This window comes from Salvelinus fontinalis, chromosome 1, assembly GCF_029448725.1.
Source record: "Salvelinus fontinalis isolate EN_2023a chromosome 1, ASM2944872v1, whole genome shotgun sequence".
Classification (NCBI taxonomy): Eukaryota; Metazoa; Chordata; class Actinopteri; order Salmoniformes; family Salmonidae; genus Salvelinus; species Salvelinus fontinalis.
This window is the reverse complement of record NC_074665.1, coordinates 62,467,876-62,484,814: the sequence shown is the minus strand read 5'-3', so window position 1 is coordinate 62,484,814 and position 16,939 is coordinate 62,467,876. Positions and strand designations below refer to the sequence as shown.

The following is a 16,939-nucleotide window of genomic DNA, read 5'->3' as shown; positions in this document are numbered from 1 at the left end:
ATTCATCCAAGAGTCTTGATGATCATCCAGGTGCTTTTTGTCAAAATTGAGTCAACCTTTTGGATGACATTGGTCCCATTACGCCTGGCGAAAACCAAACACTGCATTCCACAGTAAGAACCTTACACCAACAGTCAAGCATGGTGGTGGTAGTGTGATGGTTTGGGGATGCTTTGCTGCCTCAGGAGCAGGATAACTTGCCTTAATAGAAGGAACCATGAATTCTGCTCTGTATCAGAGAATTCTACAGGAGAATGTCAGGCCATCTGTCTGCGAGCTGAAGAGCAGCTGGGTCATGCAGCAAGACAATGATCCAAAACACACAATCAAGCTACATGAAAGTGGCTAAAAAGCAACACATTTTAAGTTTTGAAATGGCCCAGTCAACGTCCAGACCTAATCCCAATTGAGATGTTGTGGCAGGACTTGAAACGAACAGTTCATGCTTGAAAACCCACAAATTACAGAGTTAAAGAAGTTCTGCATGCAAGAGTGGGCCAACACTTCCAAAGCATTTGGTTGCAGTCATTGCAGCTAAAGGTGGTACAACCAGTTATTGAGTGTAAGGGGGCAATACATTTTTTACACATAGGAATTGGGTGTTGCATAACTTTGTTAACTAAATAAATAAAATAAGTATACTTTTTTTGTTGTTGAAAACTCAGGTTCCCTTTATCTAATATTAGGTTTTGGTTGAAAATCTGATAACATTCAGTACAAAAAGGCTGAACAATCTTTTCACAGCACTGTGCATTTGCACGTACATGTCTTAACGACAACAACATTCTCAGTACCAAAATAAAACCCTTTTACTTTGTACCTTAGTTGAATGCACTGAATAAGTTGCTCTGGATAAGTGTCTGCTAAATGAGCAAAATGTAACAATTAACAATTGCAACGCACACTGGGTATTATTATTTTCCTTTTTGGGGGGGCGGAGCTCATTAAGATAATGATCTCCTTTCTTGTTACCAGGGTGGCATTACATCCTGCCTACTCATGCCACCCGGCTCAAACATGGCCAATGGAGCATTGCCACGGCGACGAAGTGACCCTGACTATTAGCAAATGTAAAGGCTTTATCCCACTAAGAGGCTCACAGGCTGCTCAGGAGAACACAACCAATCTGTCCCTGGCAGAGAGAAGGGAGCGGGGGAGAGGGATAGTGGAGAGAGAAAGAGAGATACAGAGGGTAGATCGAGTGAGGTATGGGGACTAGTATTGTTCCAATATAAGGAGGAGGTGAGACTGTGGCTGCATTCCAAACACTTAAAATACACACCCTCTCCCCTCAGCCCTCAAATGAAGTGGACAATTCTGATGATGCATCATGACGTAGCGGCAGGTAGCCTAGTGGTTAGAGCATTGGACTAGTAACCGAAAGGTTGCACGATCGAATCCCCGAGCTGATAAGGTACAAATCTGTCGTTCTGCCCCTGAACAAGGCAATTAACCCACTGTTCCTAGGCCGTCAATGAAAATAAGAATTTGTTCTTAACTGACTTGCCTAGTTAAAAAATGAAAAAATCGATGTCTGACGAGTTGACACTTGCAGGGCGAGGGAAGAATGAATTCCTTTTAAATGGGCCGCTCTTGCCCGGAAATTTGTCACTCGTTCATCAAAGTTGTGTTTTCAGTCAGCATGGAACTGTTGTGTGCCTTACATGCGATATGATTGCATTTCATATCTTGGCTAGAAGACAATGCATCCGCAGACATCGAGTGTTAGCCATCCTAATACATGAGGTAAATCGAAAACTACAATGTATAAGTGTGATGTCAGGGAAAGTTGTGTGCAAGCTAACATTTCCAAAAGCTAACCAAACAAAAACATCATTACTTTTATGATAAATGTTTGAGCCGTCATGTGCATAGAGCACAGTTTCTAACTTATTTACATTAGTTTTTACTTACACTTGTATGTAGACTTCTCCATATTAATGCTGGTTTTAAGTTTTGGCAGACTTTTCTTAGCAGATGTACAATCATCGCAAATTGAATTATGGGGCGTTTCAGGCCCCGGAGTGAACATAATTGTACACTCGCAAACTCGATCAAAAACGAGGGCTGATGGGCTTTCGTTGCCAACTTCCCTTGCTTGGCTAATCATTTGGCCCGACGACAAAGATGGCCGCGGGGATTCTCCCAAGGGCATAAGGCGAGGGTAAGTGGAGGAGGGTGCGTCTTTTATGAGTTAGAAACGCAGCCTGTGTGTTTGGAGACGTCTCTCTCAATAAGAACTGATCAGAGAGCTGTACCTCTGACTGTGGAAGTGACTGGCATGTTAGGACCCCCTAGAAGTCTAGGCCTGACTCTCTTTCTCTACAGGATGTCCCCATTCTGTCCATCACCCTCTGTGTTATTCTCACTTTTCTATCTTTCTCTCTCGCTCTCTTTTATCTCTCTCTCTTTCTATCCCTCTCTCGTCAAAATAATTTTTTGGTAGCCCTCAGTTCTTTAATCCCCTCTTTCTCTCTCGGTTGCCCTCTGGTAGGTACAGGTCTGTCATATACCATTCATCCTGTATGTTCCATCTCTGTCCTTACCTTGGAAATATTGCTGGACCTGCTGGCAGAATGACCCAGGTGCTTCTCATTCTGAAAAAGAGGAACAGAAAGACAATATTAGACACATTTAGTCATTTTGAAACACCAACCACTGTAGCAGCAGATACTGTAAGTCATATCAACGTTTGACTTGGCCAATAACCGAAAGGTCGCTGGTTTGAATTCCCGCGCTGACTAGGTGAAAAATCTGTCCTTGAGCAAGGCACTTAACCCTAATTGCTCCAGTAAGTCGCTCGGGATGAGAGTGTCTGCTAAATTACTAAAATGTAAATGTAAAATACCTTCTATCTTGAACTGTGTTAGAAACATAAGAGACAACAAGGAGAATCTGTTATAACTTTTGCAGTGATTACACATGATAACTGGTATGGCTGGTAATGATTATTACATTTTTATAGCACTGCACACTTACCAGCTGTTTGGTTATGGACATAAAACACACCTACGCAGGCATACTACGTCTCTCTTGCTCTCGCTCTCTCTGTCTATACATTACCATACTGATGCTTTCACAACAAGTTCAGTGGCATAGTCAGAAGATTTTCGGAAGACGATGAAAACTAGTTGATTAACTTGTTTCATGCTGAAGAAACAGACTGACACGCACCAGCATCCACTTTTTTCTTCTAATTACTCGATCCCTTCCCTTGTGTCTCGTCTTCCATAGTTGCCATGGTGATGCTAGTGAGAGGTCTGTGTTAAGTCTCCATTCTCTCCCTTCCATCCCAACCTCTCTCTCTCTCCATGTATGTCTGTGTGTTAAGTCTCCATTCTCTCCCTTCCATCCCAACCTCTCTCTCTCTCCATGTATGTCTGTGTGTTAAGTCTCCATTCTCTCCCTTCCATCCCAACCTCTCTCTCTCTCCATGTATGTCTGTGTGTTAAGTCTCCATTCTCTCCCTTCCATCCCAACCTCTCTCTCTCTCCATGTATGTCTGTGTGTTAAGTCTCCATTCTCTCCCTTCCATCCCAACCTCTCTCTCTCTCCATGTATGTCTGTCATTGGCCGAACTTCAGCCTAAAGATACATAAGCAAGCAACAACACACACACACACACACACACACACACACACACACACACACACACACACACACACACACACACACACACACAACTCCCCCACAAAAAAGCACCCACCCACAAACATGTATACAACACACACACACAGTATGATTAACGACTGAACTGTGAACTGGTGGTGTGCCAGCATCACACTATTACTTATCTCTGAGGGAGGCAGGGGCTGTGAATGATCTGCTGTCAAATAGCAGGTAAGCATTCAACACACGCATGCACACTCACTTCTGATAAACAGACCCTGATGAATCCACACACAGCACATGCATCTGAGAACCTGTGTTTATTCATCTGTGTGTGTCCATAATGGTTGGCTCATGTGATACAGGTTCTTTATGAAGAGCAGACTTAAACATACAGTATCGTACTGAGAAACAGAGCAACAGACAGATACAAGGAGATAAGAAGAGAGAGTGAGAAGAGACGATAGGAAGTGAAAAAAAGAGACAATGAGATAGAGAAGGAAAGAAAGAAAGAGAGAAAGGGAGAGCGATAATAGGGGGAACATAAAAAAAAATTGTCCTCTGTTTCCTCGAGTAATGGAGTAATGATGAGGAACTCATGGTTGCCATGAGAGCCGCTGCGGAGGGGAAATAACAAGGCCACTAATACAGAGCCTTCCCTCCAATTTAATAGGGCAGGATGATTAGGATACGAGGAGAGGAGGAGAGACTGATAGATAGATGAGAGCAGGGAAGTGCTGAACACTCTCCACGCTCAGATTAGAGAGGAAGGTCTTTCGTCCCAGTAAGGAACTGAAGCAGCATTTATGTTCTCTCTCGCCAGCTCTCTCAGTCAAATATGTCACCAGTCTCACTGGGTTTGAGAGTCGTCTCATTGAACACACACGCACGCACACACACACGTCTTAAGCCTGTGTGTTTATCTATCTGTGTGTGGTCATAATGGCTGGCTCATGTGACATGTGTTCTCTTTGGTTCTTTTCACTCATTATCTTTATGAAGAGTACACAGCGTCGCAAACTTATATGCTTTATGATGGACTGAAGCCATCTGAATTCTAGACAGAGATATACAGTACACTGAGTATACCAAACATTAGGAACACCATCCTAATATTGAGTTGCCCCCCCCCCCCCCCCCCCTCTTTGGGTGGTGGACCATTCTTTATACACACGGGAAACTGTTGAGCGTGAAAAACCCAGCAGCGTTGCAGTTCTTGACACAAACCTGGCACCTACTACCATACCCCGTTCAAAGGGACTTACATTTTCTGTCTTGCCCATTCACCCTGTCAATGGCACACATACACAATCCATGTCTCAATTGTCTCAAGGCTTGAAAATAATTTTTTTAACTCTCTCCTCACCTCTACACTGATTGAAGTGGATTTAACAATTGAAATCAATAAGGGATCATAGCTTTCACCTGGATTCACCTGGTCAGTCTGTCATGGAAAGAGCAGGTGTTCCTACTGTTCTGTATAACCAGTGTACAGTACATGAACATAACACATACAGTATCATACTTATACCGAGAAACAAACAGATAAAAGGAAGATAAGAGGGGAACAAGAGTGAGTAAGATAACAAGAAAAGGGATGATCGAAAGAGAGAAATATAGACAATGAGATTAAGAAGGAAATATATATAGAGAGAAAGAGAGTGATAATAATCTTATTTTTTGTCCTCTGTTCCTTCGCTAGTCTAAGATGTAGTAATGATGAGGAACTCAAGGTTGCTATGAGAGCCACTGCTGAGGGAAAATAACAAGGCCACTAATACACAGCCGACCCTCCAATTTAATAGAGCAGAATAGGAAGAGGCGATGAGGAGAGATGGATGGATGGATAGATGAGGAGGGAAGAGCAAAGTGCTGAACACTCCAGACAAAAGAGAGAAGCATTTCATTCTGGCAAGGAACTAATCGACTTTCTCTGTTTATGTCTACCTTTCTGTGTCCTTCTCTGCCTTTTCCTCTGTTCTTCGCTCCCTCCCTCCCTCCCTCCCTCCCTCCCTCCCTCCCTCCCTCCCTCCCTCCCTCCCTCACACACACACACACACACGCACACGCACACGCACACGCACACGCACACGCACATTATCAGTGGTCTATAAAAGGACTAAGTCTCGTGAGTCATCCATTATTCTGTGAGAGAAACTCAAGTTTCAAACATCTCTGTCTCGCTCTCTTCTCCCTCCCTCTTCTCTCTCTCTCCCTCTGTCTCTCTGTGGACTGGGTAACAACTCCTGGCTGTGATGATCCAGGCATGTGTGAGGGAGGTAAAGGGAGGCTCAGGAGGATATGACAGAGGAGAGGAGACATTTTGTCTTGGTGGTTCACGGCTCCGAGGCTTTAAGTCTCTGTTCAGGGGCTAAGAGCTTCAGGGCCTCTGTGTGGGCTGCCCCTTGCCTCTGTCTGAACCCTGAAGACTTTCACAATGTTCCATCTTATCAGAACAGAGTAATGTTGAGGAATTCTAATCTTCATAAGTTCCCCTCATCTCCAAATCAGAGTTTGTCAGAAGTTTTAATTTCTTAAAAGTAGTCGAAAGTAGAATTATATCAACTATATCATCTTCTTTCCCTGTACCAGACAGTTACCTCATAACCATAGATATATAATGTGGATATCAGTTCTATTAAGTGTATTTCTATTTCTGACCCGTCATCTATTTCTGCATATAGCCTACAGTACAACCAGCCTACTACAACGTCCCCACCCACAGATTCAAAACAACGTGACATCAGCTAGTCTATTAGCCTCCGGAAGCTAATCAAATCAAATTGTATTAGTCACATGCGCCGAATACAACAGGTATTACAGTGAAATGCTTACTTACGAGCCCCTAACCGACAGTGCAGTTTAAAAAAATATGAATAAGAATAAGAGATAAAAGTAACAAGTAATTAAAGAGGAGCAGTAAAAAAATAACAGGGGGGTTCCGGTACAGAGTCAATGTGCGGGGGCACCGGTTAGTTGAGGTAGTATGTACATGTAGGTAGAGTTAATTAAAGTGACAGTGCATAGATGGCAGTGGTGTGGAGAGGGGAGGGGGGCAATGTGAATTGTCTGGGTAGCCATTTGACTAGATGTTCAGGAGTCTTATGGCTTGGGGGTAGAAGCTGTTCAGAAGCTTCTTGGACCTAGACTTGGCGCTCTGGTACCGCTAGCCTTGTGGTAGCAGAGAGAACAGTCTATGACTAGGGTGGCTGGAGTCTTTGACAATTTTCAGGGCCTTCCTCTGACACTGCCTGGTATAGAGGTCCTGGATGGCAGGAAGCTTGGCCCCAGTGATGTACTAATGCTAATTAGCACCGAATTACTAACTAACTCAGCTATGCACAACTTAAATAAATTACCCTTTAATTAAAGTCTCAAGTAGCAGAACATGTTTTAGATTTTCTTAGGAGCTCATGCGTTGGCGGAAATCTGTCTGGGCTAGCTGCTTACATACAATAGGTTACCGAATCAAACCGATATTTAATATTGTATCTCTGGGTTATATACTAAATAGGAAAAAGTTTAAATCCATTTGAATTGAATCACTTTTTGAAAGTTTACCTATTTTGCATACCCCACCATACCATGAGACACCCTTTATCACTGGAAAAGATTAATGTTTGAGATTGATATAATTTAAAGCTTACAAACAGGGTTGTCAAACAGTTTTATAATTTCTTGAAAAAAATGCTTTTACATTTTTACAAAAATATTATTTTTTTTACCTTAAACTACATTTCCCCCCCAAATTTGCATATGTTGTAGTGTAGACCCTATTTTACATAATCAGAGGTATTGAATACAGGGTGGGTGTCAGATTTTGGCTGATAAATGTACTAAAATATAAATATAATTGAAATCACATCAGAGAATGCTGACTTGAATGGGAATATATGTTGTTTTAAATTATACTGTCAATCCTCCATAGGAAACCTATTGAAATCATAGAAATGTAGATAATAGAATAGACATGACCATTTAAGTTGACATCTGACGGTGGGTGGAGCGGTGGCCATCTTTGTGGTTGTAATTAGAAGGTAACATTTCAATTCAATTTCAATTTCAATGGTGTACCAGCTAAATTGCGGTGGTGTGAATTGAAGGGATAGGTCCCTATGATTGAAATGACACCCACCTGTATTCAAGAGCATGTTGTGTCTTAACCGATGGCAGGCATAACACAAAATGACAGATGATGTAAAGTAGGGTCTAAACTACAACAAATGCAAATATGAAAAAAAATCTGAGTTGACATTTTTTGATAATTTACTTTAAAAGGTTAAATGTCAATTTGTCCATTTTTTTGTTGTTGAAATTATCAAATCGTTTGACAACCCTGTTTGTAAGCTTTTAAATGATATCAAACTCATACCCCCCGGTATGCAAAATGGGTCAACTTTGAGCTCCTCTTTCTCCTGAATGTTTTGGCACTTAGCAAAAGAGTGCCACCTGCACTGCTATTTTGGTTATTAGTTAATCTGACTATTCTCTCATTGATTTCCTTTACTTATTTCAGCAATTTGAGTTTTCAGTATAGTTGTCCAATGTTGGTGGAGCAGATTATTCTGTTTTAAGGTTATTCCTGAATCACTATGATAAATATAATCGTTTTTCTTCAGTGTATTTTTAACATAGCTGAGATGTACTTTGAAGTACAAAGTGTAGGAATACAGGTGAAATCAGTCATTGATACAGACATGGTGGTGCAGCAGGAAGATCAAAGAGGTTGTGAATTCAACTCCCAGGTGATGTGAAATAATAATTACTGTATGAATAAAGATACACAATGTAATCAAGTATGTCAAATATGTAAGTTGAAAACACTATGTTAAAAGCACTGTGCTATTATAAGCACAGAGCTGTGACTGGATGAGTGGGATATTATTTTTGAAGACATCGTATCGTTTTGACAATATCGCAATATAATTTCTGCGCTAGTTTTCCTTCATTGCTTGTTTTTCCAACTTCTTTTAAATTATGGAGCCAATTTGATGATCAAAACTAATTTTCTCATGGCTCTCTCTTGTCCCTCTGCAGCAGACATATGGTGAGAAATATCAAATCATACTTTATTGGTCACATGCGCCGAATACAACAGAATACAACCTTACCGTGAAATGCTTACTTACAAGCCCTTAACCAACAATGCAGTTCAAGGAAGAGTTAATGAAATATTTACCAAATTAACAAAGGTAAAAAATTATAAAAAGTAACACAATAAAATAACAATAACGAGGCTATATACAAGGGGTACCGGTAACGAGTCAATGTGCGGGGGTACTGGTTAGTCAAGGTACATATAGGTAAGGGTAAAGTGACTATGCAAAGATAATAAACAGCGAGTAGCAGCAGTGTAAAAACAAATGTTGTCAATGCAAATAGTTTGGGTGGCCATTTGATGAATTGTTCAGCAGTCTTATGGCTTGTGGGTAGAAGCTGTTTAGAAGCCTCTTGGACCTAGACTTGGTGCTCTGGTACTGCTTGCCGTGCGGTAGCAGAGAGAACAATCTATGACTTGGGTGACTGGAGTCTTTGACCATTTTTTGGGCTATCCTCTGACACCGCCTAGTATATAGGTCTTGGATGGCAGGAAACTTGGCCCCAGTGATGTACTGGGCCGTACGCACTACTCTCTGAAGCGCCTTGCGGTCAAAAGTCGAGCAGTTGCCATACCAGGCGGTGATGCAACCGGTCAGGATGCTCTCGATGGTGCAGCTGTAGACCTTTTTGAGAATCTGGGGACCCATGCCAAATTTTTTCTGTCTCCTGAGGGGGAAAAGGTGTTGTCGTGGGGGGGAGGGGGAAAAAGGTGTTGCCCTCTTCACGACTGTCTTGGTGTGTTTGGACCATGATAGTTTGTTGGTGACGTGGACACCAAGGAACTTGAAACTCTCGACCCGCTCCACTACAGCCCTGTCGATGTTAATGGTTGCCTGTTCTACAGGAAACTAGACACAGGTCCTCCAGAGAACATTCCCTTGGGACCATCACGCAACGTCCTAAGAACTAATAAAATTAAAGTCTTGAGAACACCCTAAAAAAGGTCCTGACATGGCCCTCAGTGACATCCTGGGAACTTACAGGGAACCAGACAATACTGGGACCTGTACTGAACGTCCTCTTATGGTCTCGAGGTTAACGTCATGTTTTAATGTTACTAGAATGTTCTCAGAATGTCAGTGGGATAACTTCTTGGCAAATTGGCAAAACCCTTAAAGGGACTGAATGGGAATGTCGCATCATTTCCTTAGGACATCCCCTGTTTGCTGGCTTAATACAATCATCTAGTATGACATTCCAGGATGCACTTGCACACACACACACACACACACACATCCCTCAACATACACAATGGACAGGATATGTGAAAGCATTATCATTCACTGTCCCAGAGAGTACATAAGAGAGGCGAGAATTATATGGACTGAAGAGAGGGATGATTACATGGTGATAGGCTAAAAGAGAATGGCTGAGAAGGTCCACGGGGACTCTAGAAACTCCTATAAAAGGGTTTTCTGTTAAACAGAAACATCACATCTACTCAGGACAGGAATATTGCAACATACATTTTTATAAAACCCATATAAAAACAGACATATCAATGACATGTTTAATTTAACAGAACATTACAACAGACATTTAGATTTTATAGCAGCATCAGAAGAAGCCTGGGTATGTGGGTAATGAATTATTTAAACAAGCAGCTTCTCTCTCTCTGTAGGAAAGGTGCCAGAGATGTCACTCTTAATCATCTACTGTCAGATCATATGCCAAAATGTTTAGAAAAGAACTGAGGGTGAGAGACAGAGGGACAAAGAGACTGGGAGGGAGAAGGAGTTGGAAAAAGAGAGAGAGAGAGAGAGACAGACAGTGGGAGGGAGGGAGAGCGAGATGGAAATAAAGAGAGAGAGGGGAAGTGGGGAAAAGAGAGATAGTAGAGATAGCAAGCAGAGTCAGTGAACATGAGGAGAACGGAAGGGAGGAAACAATTAAATCATCAGAACTAATGGTCTGCAAACAAGCACACACACAGACAGACAAACACACGCTCACACACAAAAAAAAACACAAGCATATATATACACACACACACACACACACACACACACACACACACACACACACACACACACACACACACACACACACACACGTTGATGAGGATAATGGGGAAATCTGTGTGATGTGAATGACTAATCCTATCCATTGATCTCTCCATAGAGGTGGACACATGTCATTTACATATAATAACCACAGCTCAATGACCTGGAGGTTATACAGACCAGCACAGACCGCACTGTGTGTGTCATATACACTGAGTATACAAAACATGCTCTTTCCATGACATGATGTCACTTGTTAAATCCACTTCAATCAGTGTAGATGAAGGGCAGGAGACAGGTTAAAGAAGGATTTTTAAAGCTTGAGACATTTTTTTATTTTATTTCTTATTTATTTTACCGTTATTTTACCAGGTAAGTTGACTGAGAACACGTTCTCATTTGCAGCAACGACCTGGGGAATAGTTACAGGGGAGAGGAGGGGGATGAATGAGCCAATTGTAAACTGGGGATTATTAGGTGACCATGATGGTTTGAGGGCCAGATTGGGAATTTAGCCAGGACACCGGGGTTAACACCCCTACTCTTACGATAAGTGCCATGGGATCTTTAATGACCTCAGAGAGTCAGGACACCCGTTTAACGTCCCATCTGAAAGACGGCACCCTACACACAGGGCAGTGTCCCCAATCACTGCCCTGGGGCATTGGGATATTTTATTAGACCAGAGGAAAGAGTGCCTCCTACTGGCCCTCCAATACCACTTCCAGCAGCATCTGGTCTCCCATCCAGGGACTGACCAGGACCAACCCTGCTTAGCTTCAGAAGCAAGCCAGCAGTGGTATGCAGGGTGGTATGCTGCTGGCGTGGATGGATTGGATTGTGTATGTGTGCCATTCAGAGGGTGAAGGGGCAAGACTAAATATTTAAGTGCTTTTGAACTGGGTATGGAAGAAGGTGCCAGGTGCAGCGGTTTGTGTCACGAACTGCAACGCTGCTGCAACGCTGCTTCCACAGTTTCCCGTGTGTATCAAGAATGATCCACCACCCAAAGGGTGGTGGATCATTCTTGATACACACGGGAAGCCAACTTGACAACTGTGGAAAGCATTGGAGTCAACATGGGCCAGAATCCCTGTGGAACGCGTTCGAAACCTTGTAGAGTCCATGTCCAAACAAATTGAGGCTGTTCTGAGGGAAAAAGGGGGTGCAACTCAATATTTGGAAGGTGTTCCTAATATTTGGTATACTCAGTGTATATTCGGCAGCACACATACACAACTGGGTATATTGAGTTACTGGTAGTGAATCATATTCTTAGGACATGAGAGAAGGCACTTCAGAGACTTGGTGAACACCTCATCTCAGACGATTCTCACCACTGGTTCACTGGCAGCACATACGGAGGCTTGGCCTCAAACACACGAACAAACACGAACAAACACACGAACACACACAAGGCATGAGATTACACAGTTGCTAGTCCTCCCGGGTAGCCATCCTTCCAAATCCATCTCGTTAACCCTCATGTGCCTCTGCTCAATTATGTCCTATAAATGTGTTTACTAATGCATGTAGACACATACAACCTGCTTTGCCTGTGTATGAATATCTATCACTGAAGAGCTTATACAATATCATTGTGCAGAATATGTATCTGAGACAAGCACACCATACTGTATTTCTCAACATGGCAGAGAAACAGGCTCACACAAGAGTTCAACCTTACAGCGCTCTAAAATATCTCTGATTCCTGTAAAGACAGAGACACACAGGATTACACTCCATACCAAATACAGAGCCATATCTGTAACAGACTACTCCGAAGAATATGGAGACAACTAACACAAGCAGGCGCACACACACGCAAGCGCACAAACACACAGACAGTTTTTCCCTTGGGGACCCAAAAGGGTGCGCATTTTAGTTTTTGTCCTAGCACTACACACCCGTTCCCACTAATTAAATATGTATGGGTTTATATGTAGATAGAGTGCAGTCATTGACCCCTCACTGTATTCCCCAAATCTTCCCAAACTCACACAAACAGAGGCAGGATAGGGTGTATCCTATATCACTGAAATAATCTGATCACACAGGAAGAGTGCGGTGTCTACTGTCTAGGTATGGTTTCCTGTCTCTGTCAGCATACGGTGACTTCTAGGAAGGAAGATGCAAGGCTGAACACATGCAGATATAGGTTGTGATGACAAAGTGGTCAGCGAACAGAGGATGCGGACCAGATGAAATGTTAGAATGTGAACTATGCACAGTAACAATAATCACCAGCGGTTGCTGTCAACCACAACACAGGACTCCAGTTCCAGTTGTAACCAGAGCCATGTATTTACACTGAACCAAAATATAAACGCAACATGCAAAGTGTTGGTCCCATGTTTCATGAGCTGAAATAAAAAATCCCAGAAATATTCCATAAGCACAAAAAGCTTATTTCTCTCAAATGTTTGCACAAATTTGTTTGCATCCCTGTTAGTGGGCATTTCTCCTTTGCCAAGATAATCCATCCACCTGACAGGTGTGGCATATCAAGAAACTGATTAAACAGCACGATCATTACACAAGTGCACCTTGTGTTGGGGACAATAAAAGGCCTCTTTTAAAATGTGCAGTTTTGTCACACAACACAATGCCACAGATGTCTCAAGTTTTGATGGAGTGTGCAAATGGCATGCTGACTGTAGGAATGTCCAGCAGAGCTGTTGCCAGATAATTTAAATGTTATTTTCTCTACCATACGCTGCCTCCAATGTCGTTTTAAAGAATTTGGCAGTACTTCCAACCTGCCTCACAACCACAGACCACTGGTAACCATGCCAGCCCAGGACCTCCACATCCGGCTTCTTCACCTGTGGGATCGTCTGAGACCAGCCACCCAGACAGCTGATGAAACTGTGGGTTTGTACAACCAAATAATTTCTGCACAAACTGTTAGAAACCGTCTCAGGGAAACTCATCTGAGTACTCGTCGTCCTAACCAGGGTCTTGACCTGGCTGCAGTTCGGCGTCGTAACCACAGCCAGCCCAGGACCTCCACATCTGGCTTCTTCACCTGCGGGACCATCTGAGGGGGAGGAGGAAAGCCCTTTTGTGGGGAAAAACTCATTCTGATTGCCTGGGCTTGGCTCCCTAGTGGGTGGGCCTGGCTGCGAAGTGAGTGGGTCTATGCCTTCCAAGGCCCACCTGCACACCAGCACAGTCGTGTGAAATCCATAGATTAGGGCCTAATGAATTTATTTCAATTGACTGATTTCCTTCTATGAACTGTAACTCAGTAAAATCTTTGAAACTGTTGCGATTATATTTTTGCCTAGTATATTTAGAGCCTAAATATACACACATATCCTAAATATATGGCTCTGGTAAGAACCGGCATGGGATGACCCTGTTTGAGAACCAAAGTGAGAAGTACAAGGCTACGAGACAATAGGAGTGGGATATAGACATTGCCCATAAGACACTGATCTAAGATCAGTTTTTTCTTTCTCCCTAATGGCTATGGTTAGGATTTTGGAGGGTAAGGTAGGGTAAGCTGATCCTAGATCTGTGACCGTTAGTAAAATTATAGCGACAGTACACACTACATGAGACAGCAGCGATCATTAGCATTTGCTCAGCAAAACCACAGTCTCACAGTTAGCTTGTAAACTAGTGTAGGTCTGAGAGAGAGGAAAAAGACTGTTTTTGAGTGAGAGAGAACTAGAGACATCTCTGTAGTCTCAGAAATCCCAGACCTAGAACAACAGCACTTTGTTGTAAATATTTAGGGGTCAAACTGGTGGCAGTTGTGAAAAAATACAATAGTTTGAAAAGTTTGTGGAGTGAATTGAAAACAATGCAATTGTTGATTAGATGCTTTCCCAAAATTATATAGGTTATTTTTCTCTTGAACCATATAGTCTATCCACTAGAAACTCATGGACATTATGGTCACAGATATAATTTTTTTTATACTATATATGAATAGTGAGAATCATGCCAGATTTTCTTGGCCAATTCAGGGAGGGCGCTCCTCAGACAGAAAAATCGCCCAACAAATCATGTGTTTGGGTAGACAGAGCTTAAAAAGAATCCCCTCGGAAACATGACAGAGGTGGACACACAATGCAGACGCAGATAGCTAGGATAATGTTAGCCACAGCCAGTCAGTGGTTGTAACGCTAACGTCATGGTGCATGCAAACTACTGTACTCACTTAAAATACACTCATTGAAAATATCCTCCGTGAGCTCCATCTAGCTAGCTTGAGGAAATGCTTACGGCAGGGCTCTGGACGGATTTTCCGGCGCCCAACTCCGCCCTTTCCTCTGCCAAACTGACGTTGGTTTAAGTACAGACGTGTATGCTGAAAGATTGGTACATTGAGGGAGGCAAGTCTGACTGAAACCACATTTCCACAGAAACAGCTCCTAAAGTAGGCCTGCAGCGGGGTACAGGAAACAGCCTCTGTGTGTGTGTGTGTGTGTGTGTGTGTGTGTGTGTGTGTGTGTGTGTGTGTGTGTGTGTGTGTGTGTGTGTGTGTGTGTGTGTGTGTTTGTGTTTCTGAGAAAAAAAATACTTCACAATATCAGGATTGCTAATTGCACTCTCTCTCATCTGCTTGTCATCTTCTTCCCCCCTCTTTCTGTCTCTCATCCAATCTTACCCTCTTTTCCTCCTCCTCTTCCTCCACCCTCTCATCTGCATCTCACCCTTCCATTCCCCTACTCCTCCTCTCTCTATATCTGCTTCTCATCCATCCCTACTAAAACCTCTCCTAATTGCATCAGTGTGTCAGAATAGGAACAGGAAATGGGAGACCAGTATGTACTGATTTGTCACTGCAGGTCTGCTCCCTGAATAAGCAATTTCTAATAGTTAGCAATGATAAAGGGCTGTCTGAATGGTGCTAAGCTACTGGAATTGCTAAGGCACTAGTTAGAGGAAAGGAGGTTGTCTCATTGAATGAACTGGAAGGGAGGAATGGATAGAGAAAGATGGGAGAAACAGAGAGAGAGAGGAGCGAGAGAGAGATTAGACGACAAACAAAAGAGTGAGAGAGTGAATGACAGAGAGAAAGAAAAAGAGAGATGGTGAGAAAATGAGGGAGGAAGCAAAAAGTGAGTGTGTGTCAAAGTACTTGTTTTGGTAGCCAGATAAGGACGCAGGTGTCAATTGGAAGTCAAGGTATTTCCTCACAAGTATAAGTTGGTTTGCTTTTCTCTCCTCTGAATCACTTGAGTCATTATTTATGTTAGAGTACAGAGGTGCATTCCAAACAGCACCCTATTTCCTTTATAGTGCGCTACTTTTACCCCCTTTTCTCCCCAATTTCGTCATATCCAATTGGTAGTTACAGTCTTGTCCCATTGCTGCAACTCCCGTACGGACTCGGGAGAGGCGAAGGTCGAGAGCCATGTATCCTCCAAAACACAACTCCACCAAGCAGCATTGCTTCTTGACACAAAGCTCGCTTAACCCGGAAGCCAGCCGCAACATAGTCTTGGAGGAAACACCGTACACCTAGCGACCGTGTCAGCGTGCACTGCGCCCGGCCCGCCACAGGAGTCGTTAGAGCGTGATGGGACAAGGACATTCCGGCCGGACAAACCCTCCACTAACTCGGACAAAGCTGGGCCAATTGTGCGTCGCCTCATGCGTCTCCCGGTCACGGCCGGCTGCAACACAGCCCGGTATCGAACCAGGATCTGTAGTAACGCAGCTAGCACTGCGATGCGGTGCCTTAGACCGCTATGCCACTCGGGAGGCCCTATAGTCCAATATTTTAGACCAGAGCCTTATGGGAATAGGGTGCCATTTGGGAAGCAGAGCAGAGCTTGAAAGAACAGATAATTACTTCAGTCCAGTTCACCATAATTAACTGTGTTGACTGGCTGGGCTCGCAGCTCTCCTGTGATCAGACAGACAGACAGACACAGACACAGACACAGACACAGACACAGACACACACACACACACACACACACACACACACACACACACACACACACACACACACACACACACACACACACACAGAGAAAGGCGAGTTCAGAACAGCAGAGATCACAGTAGAGAAGAGCACAGTCCTTGATTGTTAATGACAAACACTAACAAAACACTGTACTTTCTAGAGTGCCTTGAGAAAGTATTCATAACCCTTGAACTTTTTCCACATGTTGTTGTGTTTACAGCCTGAATTTAGAAAGGATTACATTTCGATGTTTTGTCACTGGCCTACCCACAATACTCCATAACGTCAAAGTGGAATT

The 16,939-nt window shown here is 43.1% G+C and overlaps 1 protein-coding gene across 6 annotated transcripts in view; it reads right to left on the bottom strand.

Annotated features, from left to right (window-relative positions):
- Window positions 1–16,939, bottom strand: part of LOC129859393 (E3 ubiquitin-protein ligase MARCHF8-like) — a 129,586-nt gene that overhangs the window by 30,613 nt on the left and 82,034 nt on the right. For all 6 annotated transcript variants that reach the window (XM_055929132.1, XM_055929142.1, XM_055929152.1 and 3 more), the window contains one exon: window positions 2,547–2,597. In XM_055929132.1, the coding sequence (XP_055785107.1) occupies window positions 2,547–2,597 (51 nt within the window). The remainder of the gene's footprint in view (window positions 1–2,546; window positions 2,598–16,939) is intronic.